The 26,133-nt window shown below is 44.9% G+C and overlaps 2 protein-coding genes across 4 annotated transcripts in view; one reads left to right on the plus strand and one right to left on the minus strand.

The window, feature by feature from the left end:
- Nucleotides 1–11,579, minus strand: part of ZFYVE16 (zinc finger FYVE-type containing 16) — a 227,023-nt gene extending 215,444 nt beyond the window's left edge. The window contains exon 1 of one of the 2 annotated variants that reach the window (XM_029574267.1): nucleotides 11,325–11,579. The gene's annotated coding sequence lies outside the window, so the exon portion shown is untranslated. The remainder of the gene's footprint in view (nucleotides 1–11,324) is intronic. The other variant, XM_029574278.1, reaches the window with a different exon arrangement.
- A 27-nt stretch (nucleotides 11,580–11,606) lies between these two features.
- Nucleotides 11,607–26,133, plus strand: part of RAD17 (RAD17 checkpoint clamp loader component) — an 81,244-nt gene continuing 66,717 nt past the window's right edge. The window contains exons 1-4 of one of the 2 annotated variants that reach the window (XM_029574290.1): nucleotides 11,607–12,082; nucleotides 18,971–19,073; nucleotides 19,237–19,485; nucleotides 22,196–22,279. In XM_029574290.1, the coding sequence (XP_029430150.1) occupies nucleotides 19,032–19,073; nucleotides 19,237–19,485; nucleotides 22,196–22,279 (375 nt within the window). In that variant the 5' untranslated portion in view covers nucleotides 11,607–12,082; nucleotides 18,971–19,031. The remainder of the gene's footprint in view (nucleotides 12,083–18,970; nucleotides 19,074–19,236; nucleotides 19,486–22,195; nucleotides 22,280–26,133) is intronic. The other variant, XM_029574292.1, reaches the window with a different exon arrangement.

The raw sequence follows: 26,133 nt of genomic DNA on the forward strand, positions 1-26,133 counted from the left end.
GGCATCCGAGCTAGCCCAAACATCCACTCTATAGTGCTTAGTGAAGAAGTGCAGGGACGTCCATGTGGCCGCCCTGCAAATCTCCTCCAGAGGCACCTCAACACCTCTGCCCATGACGTTGCCACCTCTGCCCATGACGTGCCACTTGTCTCTTTAATCCATCTGGTCAGAGTTGCTTTAGAGGCTGCCTTCCCTTTGCATGGGCCACCAAGTAAGATGAACAGTCTGTTGGTTTTCCTGAATGGGTTTGTGATTTTGAGATACCACAGTAATGTCCGCCTGACATCCAGCGAATGCACCTCCCTCCCCCTTGTTTGAATTAGCCTTCTTGAAGACCGGCAGGTTGATAGTCTGGTTGAGTTGAAAGGATGAGAGAGCCTTAGGCAAGAAGAAGGGGTCAGGGTGGAGGATCACTGCCCTTTTGGCGAAGACCAAGTATGGATCTCTGCAGGAAAGGACCTGAATCTCGGAGATCTGCTTAGCTGAACAGATAGCCACCAAGAACACCGCTTTAAGTGAAATGTCCTTAAGCGATGCCTGCCTCAGAGGCTTGAAGGAAGGGCCTGTCAAGGCCTTAAGTACCAGGTTAAGGTCCCAAGGTGGGACCAGGGAGCAGAATGGTGGTTTAAGATGCTTTACCCCTTTGAGGTAACGCATCATGTCCGGGTGTGCTGTAACATGGTGCTCCCTTGACTAGATCACTGAAAGCTGTACTCTCAGGGAGCTAAACTCCAAGATATGTTCCACCCTGGCTTTCCACAGGGATGTCCCATTGTTGCAACAGAATGTCTCAAACATGCGCCATATTCAGATATAGGATAGCGAAGTTGTCCACTTCCTAGCTTTCAACATGGTAGAAATGACTGAGGGGGAATACCCCTTCCTGCTCAAGCATGTCCTTTCAAGGGCCCTGCCATAAGATAGAATGGAGCCAGGTCTTCCAGGAGTATGGGGCCTTGCTGAAAAAGGCCCTTCCCCTGTGGAAGGTGCAGGGGCAGACCTATCAGTAACCTCTGGAAGTCCACGTACCATGCTCTCCTTAGCCAGTCCAGAGCCACCAGGATGGCTAAATATGCTTCGTTTTCTATTTTCTCCAGTATCATTATCAACGGCCACAGGGGAAACATGTACAGTAGGCCTCTGGTTGGCCAGGGAACTAGCAGGGCATCTATCCCGCTGGAGCCTGGCTCCCTTCTTCAGCTGAAAAGTGTTGTCTTCGTGTTGAGTCGGGACGCCATCAGGTCCATCATTGGCTACCTCCATTTAGTCACAATCCTGAGGAAAGCTTCTTGGCTCAACTCCCATTCTCCCTGGTCTAATTTGTTCCTACTCAGGAAGTCCGCCTCAGTGTTGCAGGAGCTCTCAATGTGGACTGCCATCAGGCTCTTTAGCCTCTGCTCTAACCAGGCACAAATTGCCACAGTCTCACGTGCTAGCAACAGACTGTGGGTGCCCCTCTGGTGGTTTACATATGCCACCGCTGTGGTGTTGTCTCAGAGTACTTTGACTGGCCTGCCTTTTAACGATGGGAAAAAGGCTCTGAACTGCAGGCTGAAAGCCTGCAAAATCAAATCTGTTTATGTGCCAGGACTTTTCCTGCTTGTCCCATTGCTATTGGGCTGTCCGCCCCCGGCATTGGGTTCCCCAGCCTATGGTGCTGGCATCTGTGATCAGTGTGATCCATTTTAGCATGGCTAGGCTTACCCCCCTTAAGAGGCTGGGTAGATGTGCACACCAGACTAGAATGTTCCTTACTAGATGTTGCAGAGGTAACTCCTGTTCAAAGTCCATTGAGGAAGATGACCACCTGGAGTCCAGGGAGTCTTGAAGGAGGTGCATGTGTACCTGGCCCAGGGGACCAGATCTATGGCTGCTGCCATGAGGCTTAACAGGTGCATGTAGTCCCTGGCCGTATGCATGGGCTGGGTTTGGAAGCTTCTTGTGTGGGAAATTAATTTTTCCCGCCTACTGCAGTTGAGAAACACCCATCTGACTTAAGTGTCGAATAGTGCTCCCAGAAATTCCAGGGCCTGAGAGGGCACTAGGGTGTTCTTCGCATAATTCAACACCCAGCCTAGCCGCTTCAGCAGGTGGACTACCGAGGAAGTGGCCCGGGAGCTTTCCTGGGCAGATTTGGCTTGAATGAGCCAATCATCCAGGTAGGGATGGACTTGAATACTCTGCTTGCACAGCCTGGTTGTTACCACCTCCATTATATCTTGGTAAAGGTCTTCGGTGCGGTTGCAATGCCAAAGGGAAGGGCTCAAAACTGGAAATGTTTGCCCAATACATGCATAAGAGGTTCTGGTGGGATTCCCTTATCAGTATGTGGAACTATGGCTCTGCTAAGTCTAGGGAAGAGACAAACTCCCCTTTCTTTACCACTGCTATAACAGAGTGCAGGGTTTCGATGCAGAAATGAAGGATCCCGAGGCATTTGCTGACTTCCTTGAGGTCTAGTACAAACTGGAAGGAGTCATCCTTCTTGGGCACCACAAAATAGATAGAATAGGTTCCAGTGCCCTGTTCCCCAGATGGGACAGGACAAACTGCTCATAGCCTCTGTAATATTGGCTACGGTAGTTTCTATAGCTACCGCCTTGTCTGGTGATGAGCAGGGAGTGGCCATGAATATCTGGAGTACTGACCTGATCAGTGTGGGTACATACCCTATGTGGATCACTTCATGTACCCAGTGGATGAGGTTGTGTGGGACCACTCTCAAGGCACACCCCCCCCCCCCCCCCAGCATCATTGGAAAGGGCGACTAGGGCCTGCCACAGAGTCAGACTTGGAGTGCCTGGCTCCTCGAAAGGGCTGATTCCTAGGTATCCTTGCCCACTAACTAGAGGGGCTGCTAAACTTGCACCTACAATAGACACTGGCACCTCTGATGCCTAGCACTGTGCCTTGGTTTATTCTCGGGGAGCCTTTGGGGCTCCGAATCCCCCCGGGCCCTTTACTAGTTTATGTAGCTCCTTCCCAAAAAGCAGGCCCCCTTTAAAAGGGAGCTTACCCAGGCAGGTTTTTGCGGCCTCATCCGTGGCCCAATTCCTGAGCCAGAGCAGCCTCCTTATGAACACTTCCGAGGCCAAGGTCCAAGAAGCTATCCTGAGGAGGTCATTAAGGGTATCCACCATGAAGGCTACCCCGATTCAATTCTGGCTGAGTCTTCCAATTTTGGCCACTACTGGACCCAGTGGACCACTAACCAAGCAACATAAACTCCACAAATGGAGGCCTGTAGGGCCTGTGTATTGGTGGCAGGGGGGAAGGAGAGCATGCATTGGTAGGGGGGGAAAGAGGGCAGGGATCAACTGCAGGCAGATGTGTATTGCAGAGGGAACCTGCCACGGTCAGGAGCCTCTTGGTCCTGCAGGTAGGATGGGATGTGACTGTGGAGCTTGCAAGCTGATTGCAGAAACACCCATGCCCCCCCCCCCCCCCCGGCAGAAGGGCCTGCATCTGAAGCTCTCTCACTGCAGCTCCAGAGTGAGGAGCCTCTTACGCCCTTAGTTCCACCGGGTACCGGAGGCAAACACTTCCTGTTTGCCTCCGTCCCCTTTTAAGACTTTTTTTTTTTTTTACACTCACTGAAATTCCAGCAGCGGGGGAAAGATGGCATCAGGGCAAAGCACTAGGCCTTTAGGCTTCCTGCCTCCCTGTGTGTGTGTGGGGGGGGGGGGGGGGGAAGAGTCCCCTACCAGGCAGCCTCTCCGGCCCTCACCAGGGCTGGGGGCATGACCCAAGGGATATCACCGGTGGGGTGGGGGGGGGGGAGCGCCAAACCTCAACCTGGGAATGAGGCTAACAGGGGAGGCCCCAAGGGGACTGCCCATCTTCTTAACAGGAAAAAAACAAAAGAAGTTAAGATGTCAAACAGCGCTCATCCATACCTGCCACGATCGCCAGTTCAGGATGGTGGCAGAATCCAACAATATTTGTCAGCAAGGTCTCAGATAATGGACCAATGAGTTCTGAGCATAGTGCAAAAGGGATACCATCTGGATTTCAACCGACCCACTATTCCCCATCTGGCCGCTCTCCCAGGAGACCCCTCTCAGCTGCCCCTCTTAAGCCAGAAACCTGCAAGTTACTGGCTCAAGATGCCATTCAGTTAATACCAGAATTTCTATGCAGAGGGTATTATTTACAGTATTTTTTTCATTCCCAAGAAATGGGAGGGCTCTGCCTTATATTGGACCTCAGATCTGTCAAATATCTGCAAAGGGAGAAATTCAAGATGACATCTCTGAAACCAATTTTAGCTTTCATCCAGCCCAAAGATTGGATGTGCTCTTTACCTCAAGGATGCTTATACGCACTTTACAAGTCACCAGTCTTGTTGGGAATACCTCTGCTTCAAGATAGGATCCCACCATTAACAATACAAAGTACTCCTGTTTAGACTCTCCTCTACTCCAAGAGTCTTCACCCTGTTCATCGGATAAGAATATTCCTCTATTTGGGCGACTGGCTCATAGTTTCCCTGGAGCCGGGGGCCCTACATTCCAACTTAAGAGATACCATTCAAGTTTAGGCTTCCTGATAAATTACGAGAAGTCAGTACTCAAAGAGACACAGATTCTACAGTTTATAGGAGCCCAAACAGATACAATTTGCTCACAAGCAATTCTTCCCAATGATAGAACCTTACTGTTATGTCAACTGACTTCTCAGCTTCATCAATTCATCAACAATCCTCCTCAATAGTATGCCATTTACTGGTATTACTTGGCCATATGGCAGTAGCGATTCATGCTGTTCCTCGAACCTGCTGCACATGTGACATTTATAGTGGAGTCAAACACCAATTTTTGCAGTATCTACAGCCACTGTCCACCAGAATCAATGAAAACAGACATTGCATAGTGGCTAATACAAAACATCTTAGCCACAGGTGCCCCTCCATCAGCTGATTCTCACAAAAGATGCTTCAACCCAAGGATGGGGAGGCTCATGTACTTCATTACAAGATGCAAGGACTATAGTCCTGAGAGAAGAGTTGCTACCAGATCAATCTACTGGAGCTGAGAGCAAAACGGAATGAACTATGCATGTTCTGTTACATACTACAAAATAGATTAGTTATGATTCATACAGAATATCAAATGGCAATGGGGGGGGGGGGTCCGGTTCATGGGTCCTTTGCAGAGAAGCGATTCACATCTGAGGCTGAGTGGAAAACCACTCAATCTCCCTGCAAGCAACATACCAGGGATAAGATTCTGAGTCTGTCACTTGGCTGACAGACTCATTCACCCACATGAATGGTCCCTCAATCAACAAGTAACCGACGACATCTTTCTCCATTGGGGCCATCCAAAGATACATTTCTTTGCGTCAGAATATAACAGGAAACTGCAGAGGTTTTGTTCAATTCATCCCAGTTCCAATAGAGAGGGCCAAGATGCTTTTCTTCTCTCTTGATAGAGGGGCCTGCTTTACATATTTCCCCCAATCCACTTATTGCCAGAACAGTTCAAAAGTGCATACAAGACAATGCAAGAATGGTTATAACAACTCCAGATTGGCCAAGACAACCATGGTATGCATATCTCATACAGTTTTCAATGTGAACTCCAAAACCCCTGATCTAAAGCCCAAACCTCTTAACCCAAGAGAGAGGATCACTTCTGCATTTAATATACGCATCCCTACACCTCATAGCTTGGAAGTTGAATGCGCAGCATTAACTCAGTTTGGCTTACCAGAATCGATTCAGGAAATTCTCATTTCAGCGAGGAAGCCATCCACCGGACGAAACTACTTCTTTAAATGGCAATGATACTCAACATATTTCTAAGTCAATTAATCTTTACACTTGTGAGCACTTTCGCAGCCTCTCACAATTGGAATGAAAGACCACCAATTTCATCCCATGCTCTCACACCCCATTTCATGAGGGGACTTCTAAAAATTCACCCGCCACCGCAGAAACTTCCAGTGCCGTGAGACATAAATGTAGTTTTAACAACACTAATGAAGCTTCACTTTAACCTTTGGAACTGGAATCATTAAAGTATCTGACTTGGAAGGTTCTATTTTTGGTGGTGACAACTTCAGCCAGAAGAATAAGTGAACTTCAAGCTTTGTTGCATTTTCCTCCATATTTGGAGTTCTTCCATGATATGATAATACTTCAGACACATCCAAAATTTCCACCAAAATAGTGTCCCTTTTCACCTCAATCAATCTATTACACTTTCTAGCTTTTTCGCTAAGCCACACAAGAATGAAAGAGAAAGGGGGGAGGGGGGAAATCAAGTGATTCATCTAAGCTGAGCAGACGATCTCCGCTGCTCTCCCGATCCTGCATTTTTTGCAGAACCCTAACTCTGTTCCTAGTATATTTGTTGGAGTCTCGTATGGAGGATAAAGCAGCCAAGAATTTGCTGCCCATGATGTGTGTGTGTGGGGGGGGAGAACAGAACTCCAGGCTTCTGTTATGACCCAGCTGGTCTCAACTGCAGGCGAAACAACTGCTCGCCTTGATAACGTTACTGAACACATGAAGGAATTAAGAGTTTTTGCTGACTGCCACGAGGCAGCACTTGGAGGTGCTGAAGGAAATGCACAAACGCGCATAGGAAAAGCAAGATGATTTGGAGAACAGAAACAGAAGAGAACTTGAGAATCGGTCTTCTGGAAAAGGCTGAGGGCACAGATGCTGTGAAATTTCTATCATCTTGGCTACTGGCACTCTTGAATGTGTCATTCAAAAACGGTAGGCTTAAACTGGACCGGGCCCGCAGAGGCTTGGTGCCACCTCCAAAGGAGAATAGGAGACCACGAGCGCTTATTCATGTGCAAACGTTTGGAGGTAAATGACGTGTGGTGGAGGCAAGCAAACAGCAAAAAGAACTGAGATATATGGCGCAGAAAGTTTATATCTTTCAGGACTACTCTGCAGAAGTTAAACAGAAACAGCTGACGTATACGGAGGTAAATCGAGAACTGCAGCAAAGAGGGCTGGCATATACAATGCTTTACCCTGCCTGGCTGAGAGTGATTCGGGCTGACAAGACTATGCTATTTAGGTCCATGAACAGTGCAGGCTTTCCTACAGAAGATTCGAGAAGAGATTCCAGATACAGTACCCTGAATCGGCTGGACAACGGATATCCTTTTCTTGTGATTTTTATTTCTGATTTAAGTTGTCATCGCTCTTTATGGGGATGAGAGATCACAACAGAGTTTCTTTTATATCATGCTGGAATGGGGTTAAGGGCGGGCATTATTTCTCTTCTTCTCCTATATCAAGGTATTGGTCGGAGGGTGGGTGTGGGTTGAAAATGTGGAGGCAGGTGGGAGGTGGGTGGACGGGGATGTTTGTGGGATGGTTTTTCTTGGCATCGGTCCTTCAGATACCTAGACATGGTCCCACACCTTTGATTGTATGTAACTCGTCCTATACCGATCGAACCTTGTAAACAGTGATGATAGCGATACCGAATGATGGTATATAAAACTCGACAAATAAATAAATATTTGGGAGTGCAGGGGAGGAATCACTTGCCAGTCCCTTGAGAATGAGGAATGGACTCAAATGATGAACAGTGACCACAGATGTTCTATTGGGCAGCCACCTGGGTGCTTCTCAAGAGTGCTCGATGATTGTGATGGCGACTCAGCAATATGGAACCATGTGGACATTTATAGGGGAGGGGGAAGCTGGAGGGATTGTTTTTTGAAATGGGGAGGGATGGGTTGGATGGGTGGATCGGTTTGGGGATTGAACTTTAGAGAAGCACACGGGTCTCAGGATTTCCCCCACCCATTTCTGCTTCTGGTTAGGGGGAAGGTTTAGGATGTTTTGGGTCTAGAGATTCTACTAGGGCTGGAGTTCGGTCTTTTGAGGAATTGCTGTCCTTTATGTTGGCTCTTGTGGCGTTCAGCTTGGGTGATGAGTTGGGGATCTGGTTAGTGGTGGGTTTGGAGGTTTCTTTCTAAAAAAAATAAAGAAAGCTGGGCATCTCTCATTTATTTATTTGTTATTTAACAGTTTTTATATACCGGCATTCATCAAAGATATCATGTCGGTGTACATTGAACAGGGACATTATGCCAAAGGCATATGACAAGAAACTCGTTGGAATAAATGGGAATAAACTAAGGGGACAACATTATTTAAGAAATTATATAATAGATTTACAGGGTAGAATCATTAATATATAGGATTTTTTAAAGATAACGGTACAGGAAAAATATATACAGGATAACGTACAACGGTGTGAAGATATAACAGTGCAGGGTGATATGTACAGGATAAAAAAACAGCGCTATGCATCTCTCATGTGGTATGAGAGATGAGTGCGGTATACGTGGAAATATCTTTTTTTTTTTAATTTCTCCTTCTGTGGGAAATTATTCATAAGCAAATTGATTTGGGAATATTGCTAACCTCCCAATTAATATAATTTCTCTTAATGTACTAGGTATTGGGACTCCAACTCCCCTTCTCTAACCTCCCATCCAATCTGACATGCACATGCACAAATCCAGAGCCAATCCCTTCTCTTTCATATATACAAACACTGCCCATCATTCCCCCCCCCCCCAACCACACCACACACACCCACCCACATACCCCCTAGCCAATCCCCTCTCACCACCCACTCTGCAATGATCATCCTCTCAAACCCTAACCTCCACAAAATAATCCGCCTTTGCTCTGTCTGCTCCAGGCTCCCCTCCTGTTCTGAATGATAAGAGGGGAGGGGCTGGATTAGGAAGAGGGGTGGCTTTTCTTTTCTCTGCTATCTCTTCCCTATTTGGTTGGAGGGGAGAATGCTTTCCGTTGAGAGAGATTCAGCTCAATTGGGAGGCAACAAATCTTCAGCAGGCCTGCTGCCAATATGATTTTTGCTATTCCAGGCTCAGGCCTAGTGTGCTTACTGGCAAATCCAGGCCTGAGCATGGATCTGGAAAAAAAAAAGCAGCACTCCTATTAAACAGTCCTCATATTCCCCCTGACACGTTCTGAAAATCTGGTGCAGCTAGGACATCAAACACAAAAGTTATTAGGAAACACCAACCTAGCAATCTCGTAAATCTTATTTTCTTGGGAAAGGAAGCTAAAAAACAAGTGTTGTGAGCACAAACAATTGCTCATAAGCACCTACTGAAACCACAGAAACCAATAGCTGAATCTGGTCAAAGCTAGACATGGATTCAGGAACAGGAAATGAGGTTTTTTGGAGGAATTTCTGTACCAGAAAAAAAGGCCAAAGAAGTCTGTGTGGCTGAAGAAATCAAACTTTATCCATAAATACATTTCTACTGAGGAAGAGAGGAAGGCAAACCTGCTCCGGGCTGTCCATCTGAGCAACGTGAGCAAAGCAGGACTTGAGCTGGAGGAGGGTTCAGGAACCTAAAGGGACTCGGGCCAGGGTGGGGAGGAGTCGGAACCACAGAAGGGACTGGCAGCGTTGATTTCATAAATGTAGAGGGCTCACGCTCAGTTTCAGTGTTGCTAGTTGGGCAGTTTTCCTACCCAACTGGGTTAGTTTTTGAGACTGGCTGTGGGAAATTTTTGTCTTTTTTTGGGGCTTTTTTTTTTTGCGATGTGTGTGATTTTTAGATGACTTTTCTCTGTCACACAGAATGAAGGCCAGAAGGAGTACATAGAGGGCGGGGCATACGGCCTTAAAGCTGTAGGCAGATATTTTGTGACCAAATATCTTATTTCCTTGTGGTGTTGCCTTATAAAATTGTGGGAGAGTCTCACAATATCCAATCTAGTAAGGTAATTTGGCTTATCCATTGCCTACACTGTTTGTAGTTTTTGTAGCTATGCAGTCTGGGGTTGAATCAAGTATTTACACAGCCATGTATCACCCACAGAGAAGGCTTGATCTATACCCTTATATTTATGTGCGTTTTATATTTATTTTGGTAGTGTCTTGTGCATTTTACTATTCAAAAACTCATTAGTGAGATTTAAAGATGTGACAATAGTTTTGTTGGGAATATTAAAAAAGTGCATTAATATACAATCTACATTTCTTTTAGCTATGAAAAGTATTATTATTGTCTTGTAATATATATAATATGGGTTGGCATTTTTATGTGATTTCAAACGTATACCATAAAAATAAATACTCTGTACTCTTTATTTAATCAGAAATTATGCAGTTGAGTACTTCTGTGAAATACAGTTTTAATGGAGTCTGTACAGCAGCTTTATGTAAGGTAGCTGTGTATATAGGAATGGATAAATGGACCTCATGGTGAATTTCTGAATTATGTTAAAGGGTACATACACCTCAAAATGATTTATTCCTCCTGAAGTGTTTTTCCTTGCCCCGAAATATCAAACATTTTCCAGCAAATTCTTAGTTTAGTGCAGAATCACCAGTTTAAAGACTATTTTGCACACTTCTTTTCAAAGTAGCAGCTTGCTCTATGCCATTTTATTGAATTTTGATGCAGGCTTGGGACACTGTTTCTCCGAGAGTTTTATGAGATGTGAGCTCAAGTAATGGGAAAAAATGAGTAGCACTTTCAGAAAATGGAGCTTTAAAAACAAAATCAGCAAAATTGTTGATGCTGCTATTGCAAATAAAGGGGTGAGTAGGTTATAGTTTATTTTGATTTATATGGCACATGGCAGGGTAACAAGAATGTGTTACAAAAAAAAAACCTGGAGGGCTTGATTTGGCTGGCTAAGTTTAAGCAAATTTTCAGCCATCACTTTGCGGCTGAACATTTGTCCCAGCTAACATAGCTATCTAAAATCTAGTTGGCTGAGTGGTAAGTGGCTTTTTAAAACAGATCCCTATGTTACCCTACTTGCCCCCGTAAGTTAAATGGTAGATCCTTAGGAAAAAACCAAAAACACCACACCCCGGCCCCAACACTATAGTCCGATCAGACACAGATCCTTCTAGGGCTCTTTCCTAGCCCACAGCCGCAACAGATATGTACAGATGTACACGACAATCTAGATTTCTAGGCTTTTCTAGCTTTGTTTTTAAAGTGTTTTATATCCATAGTTATTTTTGTCAATTCATATGCATGCAATGCAGGACTCTGTAAAGAATCTTACATAAATAAAATTATTTTTGCACTTTTGTTTAGTTTTGGGCTAGATTTTGTGATCAGCTGGGCTATGAAAGTTTTTTGGCATCTAGCAACACTCTCGCTTTTCACAAACTACATTGCTCGTGCGCTTTGTTGTCAGAGGCTCCTAACAGAGTTAAAGAGCCTCTTGCAAAACCTTGCTACCAAACCCTGCAGCCGAGAATTCTTCAGAGGACGACACTACACCATCTCACGGTCATGTAAGAGAGCGTAAGCAAATGTAAGGTTAAAAACGGTACCATGTTCGGCGACCTCAGCGAGAGTATCCCTCCCTCTTCTCCAGGAGGGAGAACGTGCAGTTCAGAGATGGAGAAATAAAAGCCTCACTGAGAAGTGGCAGGGAAACCTCTTTTCGCGCGGCACCAGGCGAGCTCCTCCAATCCCAGCCACTACTCCTACGAGAACAAACTCTGCCAGAAACGTAAGCGGCGCGCGCACAAAATCCGTCACCGGCCGCGGTCCTTCCTCTAGAAGTCGCCTAAATAAAACATCATCGGGAAAGCGGTAGAAGGGAACAGCTCCTTCAATAGCACTTAGTTATGCTTGCTATGAAGCCGCTATAGCGTGTCCCGGCGATTTCCTTTAGTGCACCAAGTATTGTGGACTGACGGAAACCAGCAGAAGGCCACAGGCCCGGTGAGGGCAGCTGCGGGTGACGTAGAAGTATGCGCCTGCGAGAGACCGAGGTCCCTACTTGCTGATGTTTCTGTGAGTGGAACAATATTGCCAGACGTTCGATAGTATTTGATTTTCTGCATTGTGCTTGTGCAGCAGACAGCAGCGACTAATTAAAAAAAAAACCAAAAACACAACTCTTCACTGGAAACTGACTGGGCGAAGCTGGAGCTGCTGTTTTAAACTCTGTTCCGCTCCCAGCGCCCCAGCAAAGTTCGAGCCCTTCTACCGACGCTTTCCGTCGCCCCTGCTCATTGGTTGCCCACGCCGAGCGATAAAGGGGGCAGCTAAACGGTGACCATCGCATGAAGGAGACTTGAAGGTATGTGGGCTGCTTCCTTACGGTGGTTGCACCTAGCTGTCTTCCTGAACTCCACTGTGATCCTGTTGCACTAAGGGTGTGAGCAAGTTATAGCACTAGCTCTGTTCACCTCTGCTTGTTCTCCCCTAGCCCTCTGTATAGCTGCCTGGCGATCCGACTCACTACCACGGTCCCGATTCTCTCCTTCAGTGATGCAGCACGCAATAGCTGATCGGCAGGAAAAGTTGCCTGTATTTTGGCCCTCTTAGCCCTCCAAAAAATATTGGGCCAAGCTGGGCTGTCCCCAGACCTGTCATTTAAATGGGCACCATGTAATTAAACATATTTGAGCCACTTGCTCAGTTTGCGGATCTGACATACCCACCTCTCTCGTGCCCCCTCACATTCAACCGGTAAAATGCTCTCAGAGGCAAAACGGTATGGTATAGGGGGCAATATTCTTCTATGCATGAAACAAGAGTGGGATCCAGGGGTGATCGTATCTAATGAGCTCAAGAAGGCCAAACAAGTGGATAAGTTGATGACAAAAGCCAGAAAGATGTTTGGTTGCATAGGGAAAGGAATGGTCAGCAGAAAAAAAGGAGATATTGCCCTGGTATAAGCACCTGGTGGAACCTCGTTTGGAACACTATGTACAATTCTGGAGATCACATCTTCAAAAAGATATAAACTGGATGGAGACAGTCCAGAAGGTGGCTACTAAAATGGTCAGTGATCTTTGTTGTAAAACACATGGGAACAGACTTAAAGGTCTAAATATGTATATCCTAGATGAAAGGCAGGGTGAGAGAGAAACATTTACTTCCAAGGTATTGATGCAGAGGCAGGGCCGGAGGAACCACTAGGCGAGCTAGGCCTGTGCCTAGGCCGCCGAAACTTAGGGGGTGCTGCGGCAGGCGGTAGAATTTTGAAAGGGCAAAAAGTGCCCTTTCAAAATTCTGCTAGCCCCGCCTCACCTTGCCTCCCCCCCGTGCCATCCTCCCAAAGCCCCCCTGGTGGTCCAGCGGAGGGCCTGGGAGCGATCTGCCGCTCCCAGTAGCCCCTGTCACATGGTAGGGGCTGAAGGCCACCGGTGCCAGGGGCGGATTGCCCCACCGGGGGAAGCCCGATCCCCCGATAGGACAATCCGCCCCGGCGCCGGTGCTTCTGTGTGTGGTGTGTATGTGAGCAGGGAGGGTGCTTCTGTGTGTGTGTGTGAGAGAGAGAGAAACTGGTTGGGGAGATGATTGGTGTGTGAGAGATGAAAAACTGGTCCTGAGGATGTGACTGGTGTGTGTTTGTGTGAGAGAGAAGAAACTAGTTGTGGTCCCTGAGGAAGAGGACCATGAGGACAGCTTCAGCAGCTACTGCTGCTTCTGGTGTGGCCTGCAAGGGAAAGGAGTAGGAGAACTGCTGGAGAGGGTAAGTAAAGGTGGCTTTTTTAAGTTCATTTTTCTTGATTGACCACCATTTTAATTATTGGGTAGTATGTGATGTGTCTGCTGTTTTGGAATATTTTATTGGTGTTTGGTAAAGCTTTCAAAATTTGCATGAGTCTTTAATTATTGGATATTCTATTCATTAGCTGTTTTGAAATTATTTTATTAGTATGATTTTACTATTATGATTAATGATTTATATATCTTGATTTTATTCATTGTTTCATGAGGAATGGTGATTTTTGTTTTTCCATTGTGCACTGTAGAGTCTGGCGTGATACGTTTTACAGTTCAGTTTTTGTCTGCACATTTCTATTTATACTTTATGTGGCTTTATTCTGTAATTGGTGAGGGTTTGTGTTCTGCATGCAAAGTCTGAGATGAAGCATTCTTAGCATGTGGTTTCTCTGTAGGGATCTGTAGTAGCTTGGCCTGTTCTGTTTTCCTGATAGGAGGTTTATTGATATTTTAGATTCTGCTGTAATATTTGTGGTATTCTTTTTCATAGGTAAGGTTGTTATTCTTTGAGTGTTGGCAGATAGTACTGTGCTGATACGGGAGGACCATGCCAAAACATCATAATAGGTATGATGCCATATGAATTCCAAGATGCAAAGTTTTCTTGTTGGCATCACAACAGTGCATGAAAGAAGGAATCCTCGTACACCCATATCTGGACGATTGACTGATCAGGGCAAAATCCCCAGACGAAAGTCACCAGGTGACCACCAGAGTCAAGACTCTACTGGAGAGCCTCGGGTGGGTCGTCAACACAAACAAGAGCTGTCTGCAGCCCTCCCAATCTCTAGAATACCTGGGAGTCTGGTTCGACACCAAACAAGACAGTCATTCTTCCCCCTACAAGGAGAAGAAAACTGATGAACCAATTGCGAAAACTGCTAGGAGTTCCCCGCCCCAAAGTATGGGACTACATCCAAGTCCTTGGCCTCATGACATCGACCCTGGAAGTGGTCCCATGGGCAAGAGCCCACACGCGACCGCGCTCCCTACTGTCACGATGGAACCCGATGTCCCAGGACTACTCAGTTTGCCTCCAGCTCCCGGAGGAAGTGCAGAACCAGCTCCAGTGGTGGCTACAAGAAGACCATCTAAGCAAGGGAGTAAGGCTGTCTCCACCAACCTGGGTTTTGCTCACCACAGATGCGAGCCTACGAGGGTAGGGAGCCCACTGCCAAAAACTGATGGCCCAGGGGCAATGGAACAAGGAAGAGTCGGGGTGGAACATCAACCGACTGGAAGCCCGGGCGGTCAGACTAGCCTGCCTATGGTTCTGTCACAGACTCCAGGGCAAATTTGTCAGACCCATGTCGGACAACGCCACAACAGTTGCCTACATCAACCGACAAGGGGGAACCAGAAGCCAACAGGTGTCCCTGGAAATAGATTCCCTAATGGCGTGGGCGGAAACAAACCTACAAGGGATCTCAGCCACCCACATCGTGGGAAAAGACAACGTCACTGCGGACTACCTCAGCAGAGAAAGTCTAGACCCAGGGGAATGGAAGCTGTCAACCACAGCCTTCCAGTTGATAATAAACCGCTGGGGAACCCCAGCCATGGATCTCCTGGCAACCCAGTCCAACGCCCAAGTTCCCAACTTCTTCAGTCGCAGACGAGAATCACAATCCCAAGGGATCGATGCCCTTGTCCAGACCTGGCCATAGGAAGACTTGCTATATGCCTTCCCCCCTTGACCACTACTGGGCAGGATCATCCGCAAGACAGAGCACCACAGGGGACTAGTACTTCTAGTGGCCCCGGACTGGCCAAGAAGACCATGGTACCGCAGACATGCGAAGACTCGTGACGGGGAGCTCTCTACCTCCACACAGGGATCTGCTTCATCAAAGCCCGATCCTCCACGAAGACCCAACTCTATTCTCTCTTACGGTCTGGCCATTGAGAGGACACGCCCGAAGAAGAGCAGATACTCGAGGGCAGTGATTGACACCTTGCTCCGAGCATGCAAGTTCTCCACATCGCTAACCTACATACGAATATGGAGAATATTCGAAGCCTGGTGCGAAGACCACAACATCCTTCCGTGGCAGCCAAAATTCCCACGATCCTGGAATTCCTGCAGGACTGCTTACAGAAGGGGTTGTCCCTCAACTCCATTAAGGTTCAGGAGGCCATGTTGGCATGCTTCGGAACCAAAATGGAAGGCATTAGCCTAACATCTCATCCAGACGTCTCCCGCTTCCTGAGAGGGGTCAAGCAGATCCGTCCACCATTAAGGTGGCCAGTACCCCTATGGAACTTCAATCTAGTACTAGAATTCCTAGCGGGAGCTTCCTTCACACCTATCCGCGGTCTGTCTCTACGACTAATAACCTTGAAGACCACATTTCTAGTGGCAATAATTTCGGCCCGTCACATCTCCGAACTTCAAGCACTGTCCTGTCGGGAACCCTTTCTCAGGTTCATGCTGGGATCCATACAGCTACGCACTGTCCCCTCCTTCCTTCCAAAGGTGGTTTCTCACTTCCATCTAAACCAACCATCTTGCTACCATCTCCAGACGAGCACAAGGGCTTGGAAGAATCTCACCGTCTTCGCCACCTTAACGTCGGCAGACTCCTAGTCCGATACCTGGAAAGGTCGGAACCCGTACGAAAGACGGACCACCTATTCTTCCTTCACAGTGGGAAGAAACAAGGAGAAGCGGCCTCGCGGGCAACCATAGCCCACTGGATCAAAGAAGCAATCAAGGTGGCCTACATAGAGGCAGGCAAGCCTCCACCGCTACAAGTTAATGCCCATTCCACTAGAGCCCAGGAAGTGTCCTGGGTGGAAACAAAGATGCTGTCACCCACCGAGATCTGTCGGGCGGCGAAATGGTCCTCCATTCACACCTTCGTCAGGTTCTACCGCCTGGATGTTCAAGCTCGAGAGGACACAGCATTCGCAAGGGCAGTACTAAGTGGGCCACGGGCAGCCTCCCTCCCGCTTTGGGATTAGCTTTTGTACATCCTGTTGGTCTTGAATCCATCTGCTACACGCTAGGAAATGGAGAAATTACTTACCTGATAATTTTGTTTTCCTTAGTGTAGACAGATGGATTCAGAATCCCGCCCACAGCTGCCGCTATACGAAAACCTCAGGTGTCAATTCCCGAGAGCAAGACAAACACAGGTAAGCCACGCTTCCTTTCAGCTAGGACACCCATAGTTACCGGGTGTCGGCGTTTCTCGGTTGAGGGCACTGGCAGTCTCCAGCTATAGTCCACGTCAACCAGTTCAAGTTAATCACGTTTCTCAAGTTATTCAAGTTAAACAAAGTTAACCAAATTAATCAAATTATCCAGACACACATATATCCACAATTGCTTTGCGAGGTGAATACTGAAAAGCAGAGCTTCCTGCACGGGTATATGTACTGGTGCTGACGTCAGATTGACATCTGACTCCGTCTCCAACTGCTATCAGGAGCACACTATACCCATTGGTCCTGAATCCATCGGTCTACACTAAGGAAAACGAAATTATCAGGTAAGTAATTTCTCCATTTCTTTTTCAATGAGAGAAACTGTGCCAGCCTTTATTGCACTCCATAAGCTTAACCATGGAAACGAAAGTGTCGACCCACTGGTGGCTGAAGCAGACAGTCCTGGAAGTAAGTTCCTCTCTTTGAATTTTACCTTATCAGATGACAATGGCAACTGATGCATTCACCAGAGGGTGGGGCGCACATATACTCTCTTTTTCTGAACTCAAGGGACTTGGTCGCTCACAGAATGTCTGTTCTAAATCAACCTCTTGGAACTACAAGAGGTTGATTTAGCATTCTCAAAGCATTTGACATGCTTTGAGAATGCTCTTCCATCTGCTTCAGGGAGCAATAATTCTGATCCAAATCAACAAATACAGTTGTGCTCATAAGTTTACATACCCCTTGCTGAATTTGTAACATGTGTAGCATTTTAAGAAAACATGAATGATCAGACAAAACTGTCAAAGGATCTGCAAGCACAAGTAGTTCAACTTTATAAATCAGGAAAAAGATATCCAAAGATATCCAAAGATATGAAAATGACAATCAGTACTATTCAAACTCTGATCAAGAAATGGAAAATTATGGGATCTGTTAATACCATGCCATGGTCAGGTAGACCAATAAAAATTTCAGATACAACTACCAGGAAATTTTGTCAGGATGCAAAGAAAAACCCACAAGCAGCTTCTACTGTGTCCAGCTGTTCCATCCAATGAAGGTCAGTGATTCACCTCCTTGGAGGTGCTTGTAGGCACTCAACTTCAGCAATTTTTCCAAGGCAGCACACTGGAACTCCCGCACATGCTCAGTAATAAAACTTTACTGAGCAAGAGAGATGGGTCTGTTTTCTGTCAGATAATGTCATGGATAATTCATCCTACTGTTTAAGAGAACCCTGTTTACAGTAAGCAAACGTGCTATCTGGGATACCGGTGTCATGATCTGCCATGAGAGTATAAATTCTTTTCTGTTACAGGTTAATAACCCCTATTGTTAATGAGTTCTGCATATTTAACCCTGGTGTTTCTCAGTACAGCTACTCACCCACGCTTCTTATAAAATGCATGGTGACAGATGCTATGCAGAATTTACATGTGGAAGAAAGAGCATGGTGAGTTTCTGTGTGTAGCACTAGTTTACTACTTCCTGGCATCATGGAGGTCTTGCTCTGCACTGTTCTCCCATTAAAACACCTGGAGGTAGGAGAGAGAAACACAAACATTGGTAGTGGTGGTTTATTTTTCAATCCAGCCGTTTCCTCCTGTTCTTTTGGACTTCAAACTCAATTGTAACCAGAGCTGGGATCTGGCGCAATGACTGTATCATAGCTGCCCAGAGATTTTTTTTTCTACACATTTTATATTCTCTTTCAACTCACTTAGTCTAGTTACTGCAATTTGTTTGTAAACTTAGTATAGCACTTTTCTTTAAATTATTACACCAAAGCAACTAAAATCATAATATAACAAATACATGAGACTAAAATGTTACAGGTAATGATATAAGTAATAGATATTTAGTATAAAAAATAAAATCAAATAAAATACAGTACAATTAATGAGAGAAAAAATAAAACACAATCATTACAGCATAAATAAAATGAGAAGCTTGAGTAAAATAAAAACAGCGCCTTTTAAAAGCTTGAGTGAAAAAAAACAGTGCCTTTAAACCCTTCCTAAATTTGATTCCAGGATTTCTTTCGGAACCCTGCTATCATGAACCCTAAATCCAGCCATTAGGTGTCACGAATTCATGATGAAGGACTCACGCCTCCCAAAAGGACTGGAAATGCTGCCCCTGCAGCCTCCTGTTCCAGGAACTGAACTCAGGCCCCTCACAGCCCCACAAACCTGTTTTGACATGTGGTGAAAATGTTTAACATGTTTCATATTCTTGGTTGATGCAGTGAGGAATAGGTTCTGATGTTTTGTGTTTTTTTACATTTTTTCCCCAGATTACTCTTGCTTTGATGTGCTCAAGTGACAAGTTGCTGATGGGAATTGCCATAGCTGATAATGTCAACAACTTCCTACAGCAGAAAGATAGCTTCTGCTAAGGTATAAGATTTCTTAGCTAAATATGAGACTGGAAAGTTGACATTGCATTGTAATTGCGGCTAAGCTGCACAATTGTAACTCTGTGGATGTGATTTGTGCTAAAATTAATTTATTGAGTATTTGAAAACTAGAATATTGTGCTTTTCACATTTATTTATTTCAGTTAACAGACTGGGTAGAACCATCATTTGAGGATTTCTGTGGAAGCCCGGCTTTCTTATCCTCAGCTTCTTGGACTAAGCCATTAGGAAGGCGACAGCAGAGAACCAAAGGACAGTCCTCATCCACAGGCAGCAGCAGTAGCAACAGCAAGTGTCAGAACCAAAAGAGAGCAAAGCCCTTTTCCACAGAACAACAATCTAGCCAACCTGAAAATGATGCATGGATTGTCAAATACAAACCAGAAACACAGGTATGAGAACTAGGCTGGCTATCTATATCAACACATGGAAATTTGCATGCCCTGTGCCACAGTGTGATAACAGGTCACAGTGAACATCTAAACCTAGTGGGCTACCTGCCATTCCCATTGGCTTCTGGTGGAGAAATTCATAGCACTTCTGGAGGTTATGGTTTGGATCTGACTGTGGACTGAGCAGAGTTTTATGGCATTAAATTACATAATGAATGCTGTCTGTTTAACCAGGAAGTTGTAAATGGAGCCTCCGGTTTCCTGTGGCAGAGTTTTTGAGATTCTGCAGCAAGAGTTAGCAATTCTCTGGCAGACTTTTCAAGATTCTGTGCACTTATGTGGCAAATTTGCATAATTTTACATAAAGATTCATAACTCTGGCAATGCGAAATAGTTTTTTAACCATTCAGATTGTTTGTTTGATTTTAAGCAATATGTAAACTATATAAAAATAACAAAATATCCTTGCCTTTTGGAATACATGAGCTTGTATGCTAAAAATGCCCTCAACATCAGCAGTTTGTCTTGCTATTATTATTACTCAGAAAAATGTGTGCATATATTGGGCACATGGTAACAGACACAAAAAGGGGTTGAATTAATACAAGTTTGAAACTCCTCAGCAGTAGTAACAGTTGTCAAGGCTTCTATGAATTGAAATTAATGCCTTCTCTGTCGGCTGTGAAACATCAGCAGTTGCAGATTTCCAAAAAACATATCCAGGTCTTTGTAGTTGATACATGGTTGACCATATGTGCAGGTGCAAGAACCTTTTATATAATGATAAAATTCTTGTAAAGGGACATCACCCCATCCAGGAATATTATTTCAAGAAAAGCATGGGATAAGCACAAGTGATCTCTGAGGGAGTGGTAGGGATTGTGGAGCTGAGTAGTTGGTGTGGATGAACAGTCTAGATAGGCCAAATGGTCTTTCTCTGCTGTCATGTTTTTATATCAAAATCATTTTTGGTTTGAGAGATCAAACATTCTTACTGCTTTCTCTGTACACTCCAACTTCAGCCCTTCCCTCCTGTTCCCTTCAGAACAGGAGAAAGTAGGGATCGGGGGGGGGGGGGGGCAACAAGAGTCAGAGGAGATGCTGGATTGGGGAGCAGAGTGCCTATTTTCATCTGCTCCAATCTCAGCCTCACCTCTTTTCTTGTTGCCTGTAGACAGATTGCTAAGGGAGGGGCTGGAGCAGGCTGGAGCAGGACAGAGATAGTGATACTGAAGGCATGCACCCTGTTTCTTTCTTCAAATGATTGAATTAAGGGGCAGGGAAACTTCATTCAGGAATGTTGATTGTTTGGCAGGTTGTCGATTATGTGGCAACAATCTGTTTATACGGTTTCTCCAATGACCCATACAATTGTGGGAGCTTAGGGGCATTGGTTATACATTTTTTTAAAAATATTCCAAGACGTTTTGCCAACTCTCCAAGAATCTAGTTTCTGTAGTCCTCTGATTCTTTTACTACTGAACAAGGCACCACATTCAGTAATGTGGCAGATGATAGGATAAAGACCAATTGACTCATCCAGTCTGCCCAGTTAGCTTGTTCATACTGCTAAAGAAACATCCCAGCTACCAGCCATACAGGTCGATGCGATATCCGTGCAGGAAAAATGGCACTTAGGAAAGCAGGCGCTCAATCATAACACGCGCCCATTCACCTCTCCCGGGCGTGCAATGCTGCTATGTTAAAACGGAGGTGCTAGGGGAAATTGTGCGTACCTAGTGCTTCCTTGACATTGGGCGCCCAGGAGAAGTGGCTGTGCATGGGTTAGGAAAACGGACGCCCGTAAAATTGAGCATCAGTTTTCCTAACCTGACCGCTGGCAAGACTTTTTTTTTTTTTACATTGCTGCTTTCTATGGTTCCTTCGATTTAATATCGCCATGATAATAAGTTGGAGGAAACCACAGAAAAGCAGTATTTTCTACTTTTCTGTTAAACTTTTGGAGTTCCTTAAGCTTTAACACCAGCTCCAGGGCTGGCATAAATTTTTGAGAGTTAAAATGTGTGCGTCAGTTGCACATTTATTTTTTACGTAAGGGAATACTAGCTAATAGCCTCATCGACATAGCATTTACATGTGATGAGCACTGTTAGCTACACGCTGGTTTGGATGTGTGTTTTGGATGCGCTGATCCCCTTACCATTTTTCCTTATCCGGAACAATCATTTTATCTTCCTCCTTTGTACTGCACCATCTTGGGTAGAAGAGCATACAATCTTTAGTTCCCTCTAACACCCACCTTTCCTATGTCTAACCACAAGACTCTGTAATAATCTAAATAGTCAGCAATACTAATGTGGCTGTTGCCCAAACATCCAGCCTGCTAGGTCCCCTGCATTGCCTGCCGGATGGACCTGGGTACATGAGTGCCTGTACTTCCACTAAGATTTCTAGTTAATTACAGACTAACAGACAGACCCATTTGCTAAATTGATCGTGACCTGCCAAATAAACCCAGCCTTGTAGATGCTTATTTTACTGTTAGGACTTCTAACATTTCATATTAACCTTTTAACCACGCATTCTGGCAGACGCAACACCCACTGTTGAATCAGGCAAGTTCAGCACTATGAATGCTTAATACAAAAACAAACTTTCCAAAATTACAAAGAAATATATACACCTAATTAATATGTATATTATTTTGTGGATAATCTGAATACTGTGTGAGAATAATCTTGTTGTATAGACAGAACTTGCTGTCCACAAGAAGAAAATTGAAGAGGTTGAAGCCTGGTTAAAACTCCATGTTGTACAAAGGGAGCCAAAACAGGTAATACAAGAGCTTTTTATTTTTCTTATAAACTTTATGAAAACAAAACCGTTAAACCAATTTTAACAAATATATATACAACGTACCTAAGCAACATTAACAGGTGAATTTTTAAAGGTCTGTGTACGTAAATATACAATCATAAATTGGAGTTTACAGATAAGTCCTAATAACATTTATAATTATAGCTACTTGTAGGATTTAATACTTTAAACTGGATTAAACAAAGTTGCTTTATTAAGATTTACAAATCCAGAAAAAATGTCATACAATATCACAGATCACGTGTCAATAATATATACAGCACAGCCAATAGGAAGTGGAGACGATAAGAGGTATACACTAATGGTTGATAACCATATAGGGAGAGGTAATATAGCGCTTAAAATGGTGACAGATCCTTGTGATGAATTAATCCAAGGAATTAAAGCCTTGGATCAAGCGTTTTCACTTTTTATTCATAAATTCTTAACCAGAAGTTTTCCGTCCCCCAATACGGGACCATGTTTGCCACATGGGCTGCGTCGGGAGGGACAGAGGCCCGGAAAAACTGCTGCAAATGTCAGAAATGTTTAACACATGAGTCTGTAAACATGTCCAGGTGTTCTATCAGGTAAAAATGCCAGAGTTGAAAGAGGGGAGCCTTGAGGAGAGTTGTCCAAAAGAGTGAAAACAAAAAATGGTGCAATCACAGGTTCCCAAACAATTTCTAAATTTAAACGGCTTAATGATGACAGAGAGATTTTTTTTGTGTGTATAAAGGGGCACTCCGAAATATGAAGACAACTGAAGCGGTAAACAGATGCACAAAAAATGTTTCTTAACAGCAATAATCAAGAACCAGCCATGCTCACTATCATTCACAACCATCCATACTCATCTATAAAAACATATTCAACTTGTGACACTGCTAAGCACTAGATAGAAGGAATCATATATAAATATCTATCTCATGAAGTAATTTTTCTGTGTATTCCTTTCGGAAAACCCTGACAATGGGCCCTCTTGTTTCGCCAAATTGGCTTCTTCAGGGGGATTGATATCAATCAGTTTTTCTTCTCCCCTGCATAGCTCCCCTGCATAGCAGAGAGCTATGCTGGATATGCGTGAAGTATCAGTTTTTCTTCTCCCCTGCCGTTGAAGCAGAGAGCTATGCTGATTATGCGTGAAGTATTAGTTTTTCTTCTCCCCTGCCGTTGAAGCAGAGAGCTATGCTGGATATGCGTGAATTATCAGGTTTTCTTCTCCCCTGCCGTTGAAGCAAAGAGCTATGCTGATTATGCATGAAGTATTAGTTTTTCTTCTCCCCTGCCGTTGAAGCAGAGAGCTATGCTGGATATGCGTGAATTATCAGTCTTTCTCCCCTGCCGTTGAAGCAGAGAGCTATGCTGGTTATGCGTGAAGTATCAGGTTTTCTTCTCCCCTGCCGTTGAACAGAGAGCTAAGCTGGATATGCGTGAAGTATCAGTTTTTCTTCTCCCCTGCCGTTGAAGCAGAGAGCTATTCTGGATATGCATTGAAAGTTAACTGTGAGACTTTCTCCCCTGCCGTTGAAGCAGAGAGCTATGCTGGATATGCATTGAAAGTGAAGTATCGGGCTTATTTGGTTTGGGTAGTAAACCGCCGTAACAAGCCATCTACTCCCCGCTTTGTAGGTGCAATCCTTTTTTCCACATTTCCTCTTGCTGTTGAAGCTTAGAGCGATGTTGGAGTCACAGTAACCCTGTGTATGTTTATTGAATAAGGGTATTATCTCCAGGCAGTAGCAGTCATTCTGGCAAGCCACCCACTCTTCATTGACTGCCTCTTGACTTTATGGATCCACAGTGTTTATCCCGCGCCCCTTTGAAGTCCTTCACAGTTCTGGTCTTCACTACTTCCTCGGAAGGGCATTCCAGGCATCTACCACCCCCTCTCCGTGAAGAAATACTTCCTGACATTGGTTCTGAATCTTCCTCCCTGGAGCTTTAAATCGTGACCCCTGGTTCTGCTGATTTTTTTCCTACGGAAAAGGTTTGTCGATGTCTTTGGATCATTAAAACCTTTCAAGTATCTGAAAGTCTGTATCATATCACCTCTGCTCCTCCTTTCCTCCAGGGTGTACATATTTAGATTCTTCAATCTCTCCTCATAAGTCATTTGATGAAGACCTTCCACCTTTTTGGTCGCCCTTCTCTGGACCGCCTCCATCTTGTCTCTGTCTCTTTGGAGATACGGTCTCCAGAACTGAACACAATACTCCAGGTGAGGTCTCACCAAGGACCTGTACAAGGGGATAATCACTTCCCTTTTCTTACTCGATATTCCTCTCTCTATGCAGCCCGGCATTCTTCTGGCTTTAGCTATCGCCTTGCCACATTGTTTCGCCGACTTTAGATCATTAGACACCATCACCCCAAGGTCTCTCTCCTGCTCCATGCACATCTGCCTTTCTCCCCCCATCGAATACAGTTCATTCGGATTTCCACTCCCCATATGCATGACTCTCTGCACTTCTTGGCATTGAATCTCAGCTGCCATATCTTCGCCCACTCTTCCAGCTTCCTTAAATCCCATCTCATTCTCTCCACTCCTTCCGGCATGTCCACTCTGTTGCAGATCTTAGTGTCATCCGCAAAAAGACATACCTTACCTTCTATCCCTTCCGCAATGTCGCTCACAAAGATATTGAAAAGGACCGGTCCCAACATCGATCCCTGCGGTACACCGCTTAAAACCGCTCTCTCTTCAGAGAGAGTTCCATTTACCATCACACATTGTCTTCTGTCCATCAACCAGTTTGCAATCCAGGCCACCACCTCGGCACTCACTCCTAAGCTTCTCATTTTATTCACCAGTGTCCTGTGCGGGACAATGTCAAAAGCTTTGCTGAAATCCAAGTAGATGACAGAGTGCTCTTCCTTGATCCAATTCCTTGGTTACCCAGTCAAAAAAGTCAATCAGATTTGTCTGACAGGATCTTCCAATGGTGAATCCATGCTGCCTCTGGTCCAGCAATTCTTCCGACTGTAGATAGTTCACTATTCTCTCTTTCAACAGTGACTCCATTACTTTTCCCACCACCGAAGTGAGGCTAACCGGTCTGTCGGTACCAGCCTCTTCTCTGTTCCCACTCTTGTGAAGCGGGACCACCACTGCTCTCCTCCAATCACTCGGCACCACTCCCGTTTCTAGGGATCTATTGAACAGGTCACACAGTGGACCCGCCAGCACATCTCTGAGCTCCCTCAGTATTCTGGGATGAACTTCATCAGGCCCCATGGCTTTGTCCACTTTCAGTTTTACCAGCTCTTCCCATACATTTTCTACTGTAAATGGAGTTACATCTACTCCATTCCCCTCCAGTTTCTTGTTAACTAGTGAAGGGCCTTCTCCAGGGTCCTTTTTAGTGAACACAGAACTGAAATATTCATTTAATATTTCTGCCATTCTTCGTCTCTCTCCACACATTGATCCTTTCCACCTTTCAATTTCAATATACCACTTTGAACTTTTCTCTTTTCACTGATGTATCTGAAAAATGTTTTGTTACCACTCTTTACCTCCTTGACAGTCCTCTCTTCTGCTTGACTTTTTGCCATCTTGATTAATTTCTTTGTCTCCCTCAGTTCTACCAGATATTCTTCTTTGTGCTCCTCCTTTTGGGATCTTTTATATTTCTTGAACGCTGTTCTTTTAGCCTTTATTTTGTCAGCCACCTCTTTTGAGAACCAGATAGGTTTCATTTTTCTTTTGCTTTTCTTTACTTTTCTAACATTTAGATTAGTTGCCTTGGTAATTGCTCCTTTTAGATTGGTCCACTGTTGATCCACATCTCTCTCTTTCTCCCAGCCTTTTAGTTCTTAATAACATAA

The sequence above is a fragment of the Rhinatrema bivittatum genome, chromosome 1 (assembly GCF_901001135.1).
Source record: "Rhinatrema bivittatum chromosome 1, aRhiBiv1.1, whole genome shotgun sequence".
Taxonomy (NCBI): domain Eukaryota; kingdom Metazoa; phylum Chordata; class Amphibia; order Gymnophiona; family Rhinatrematidae; genus Rhinatrema; species Rhinatrema bivittatum.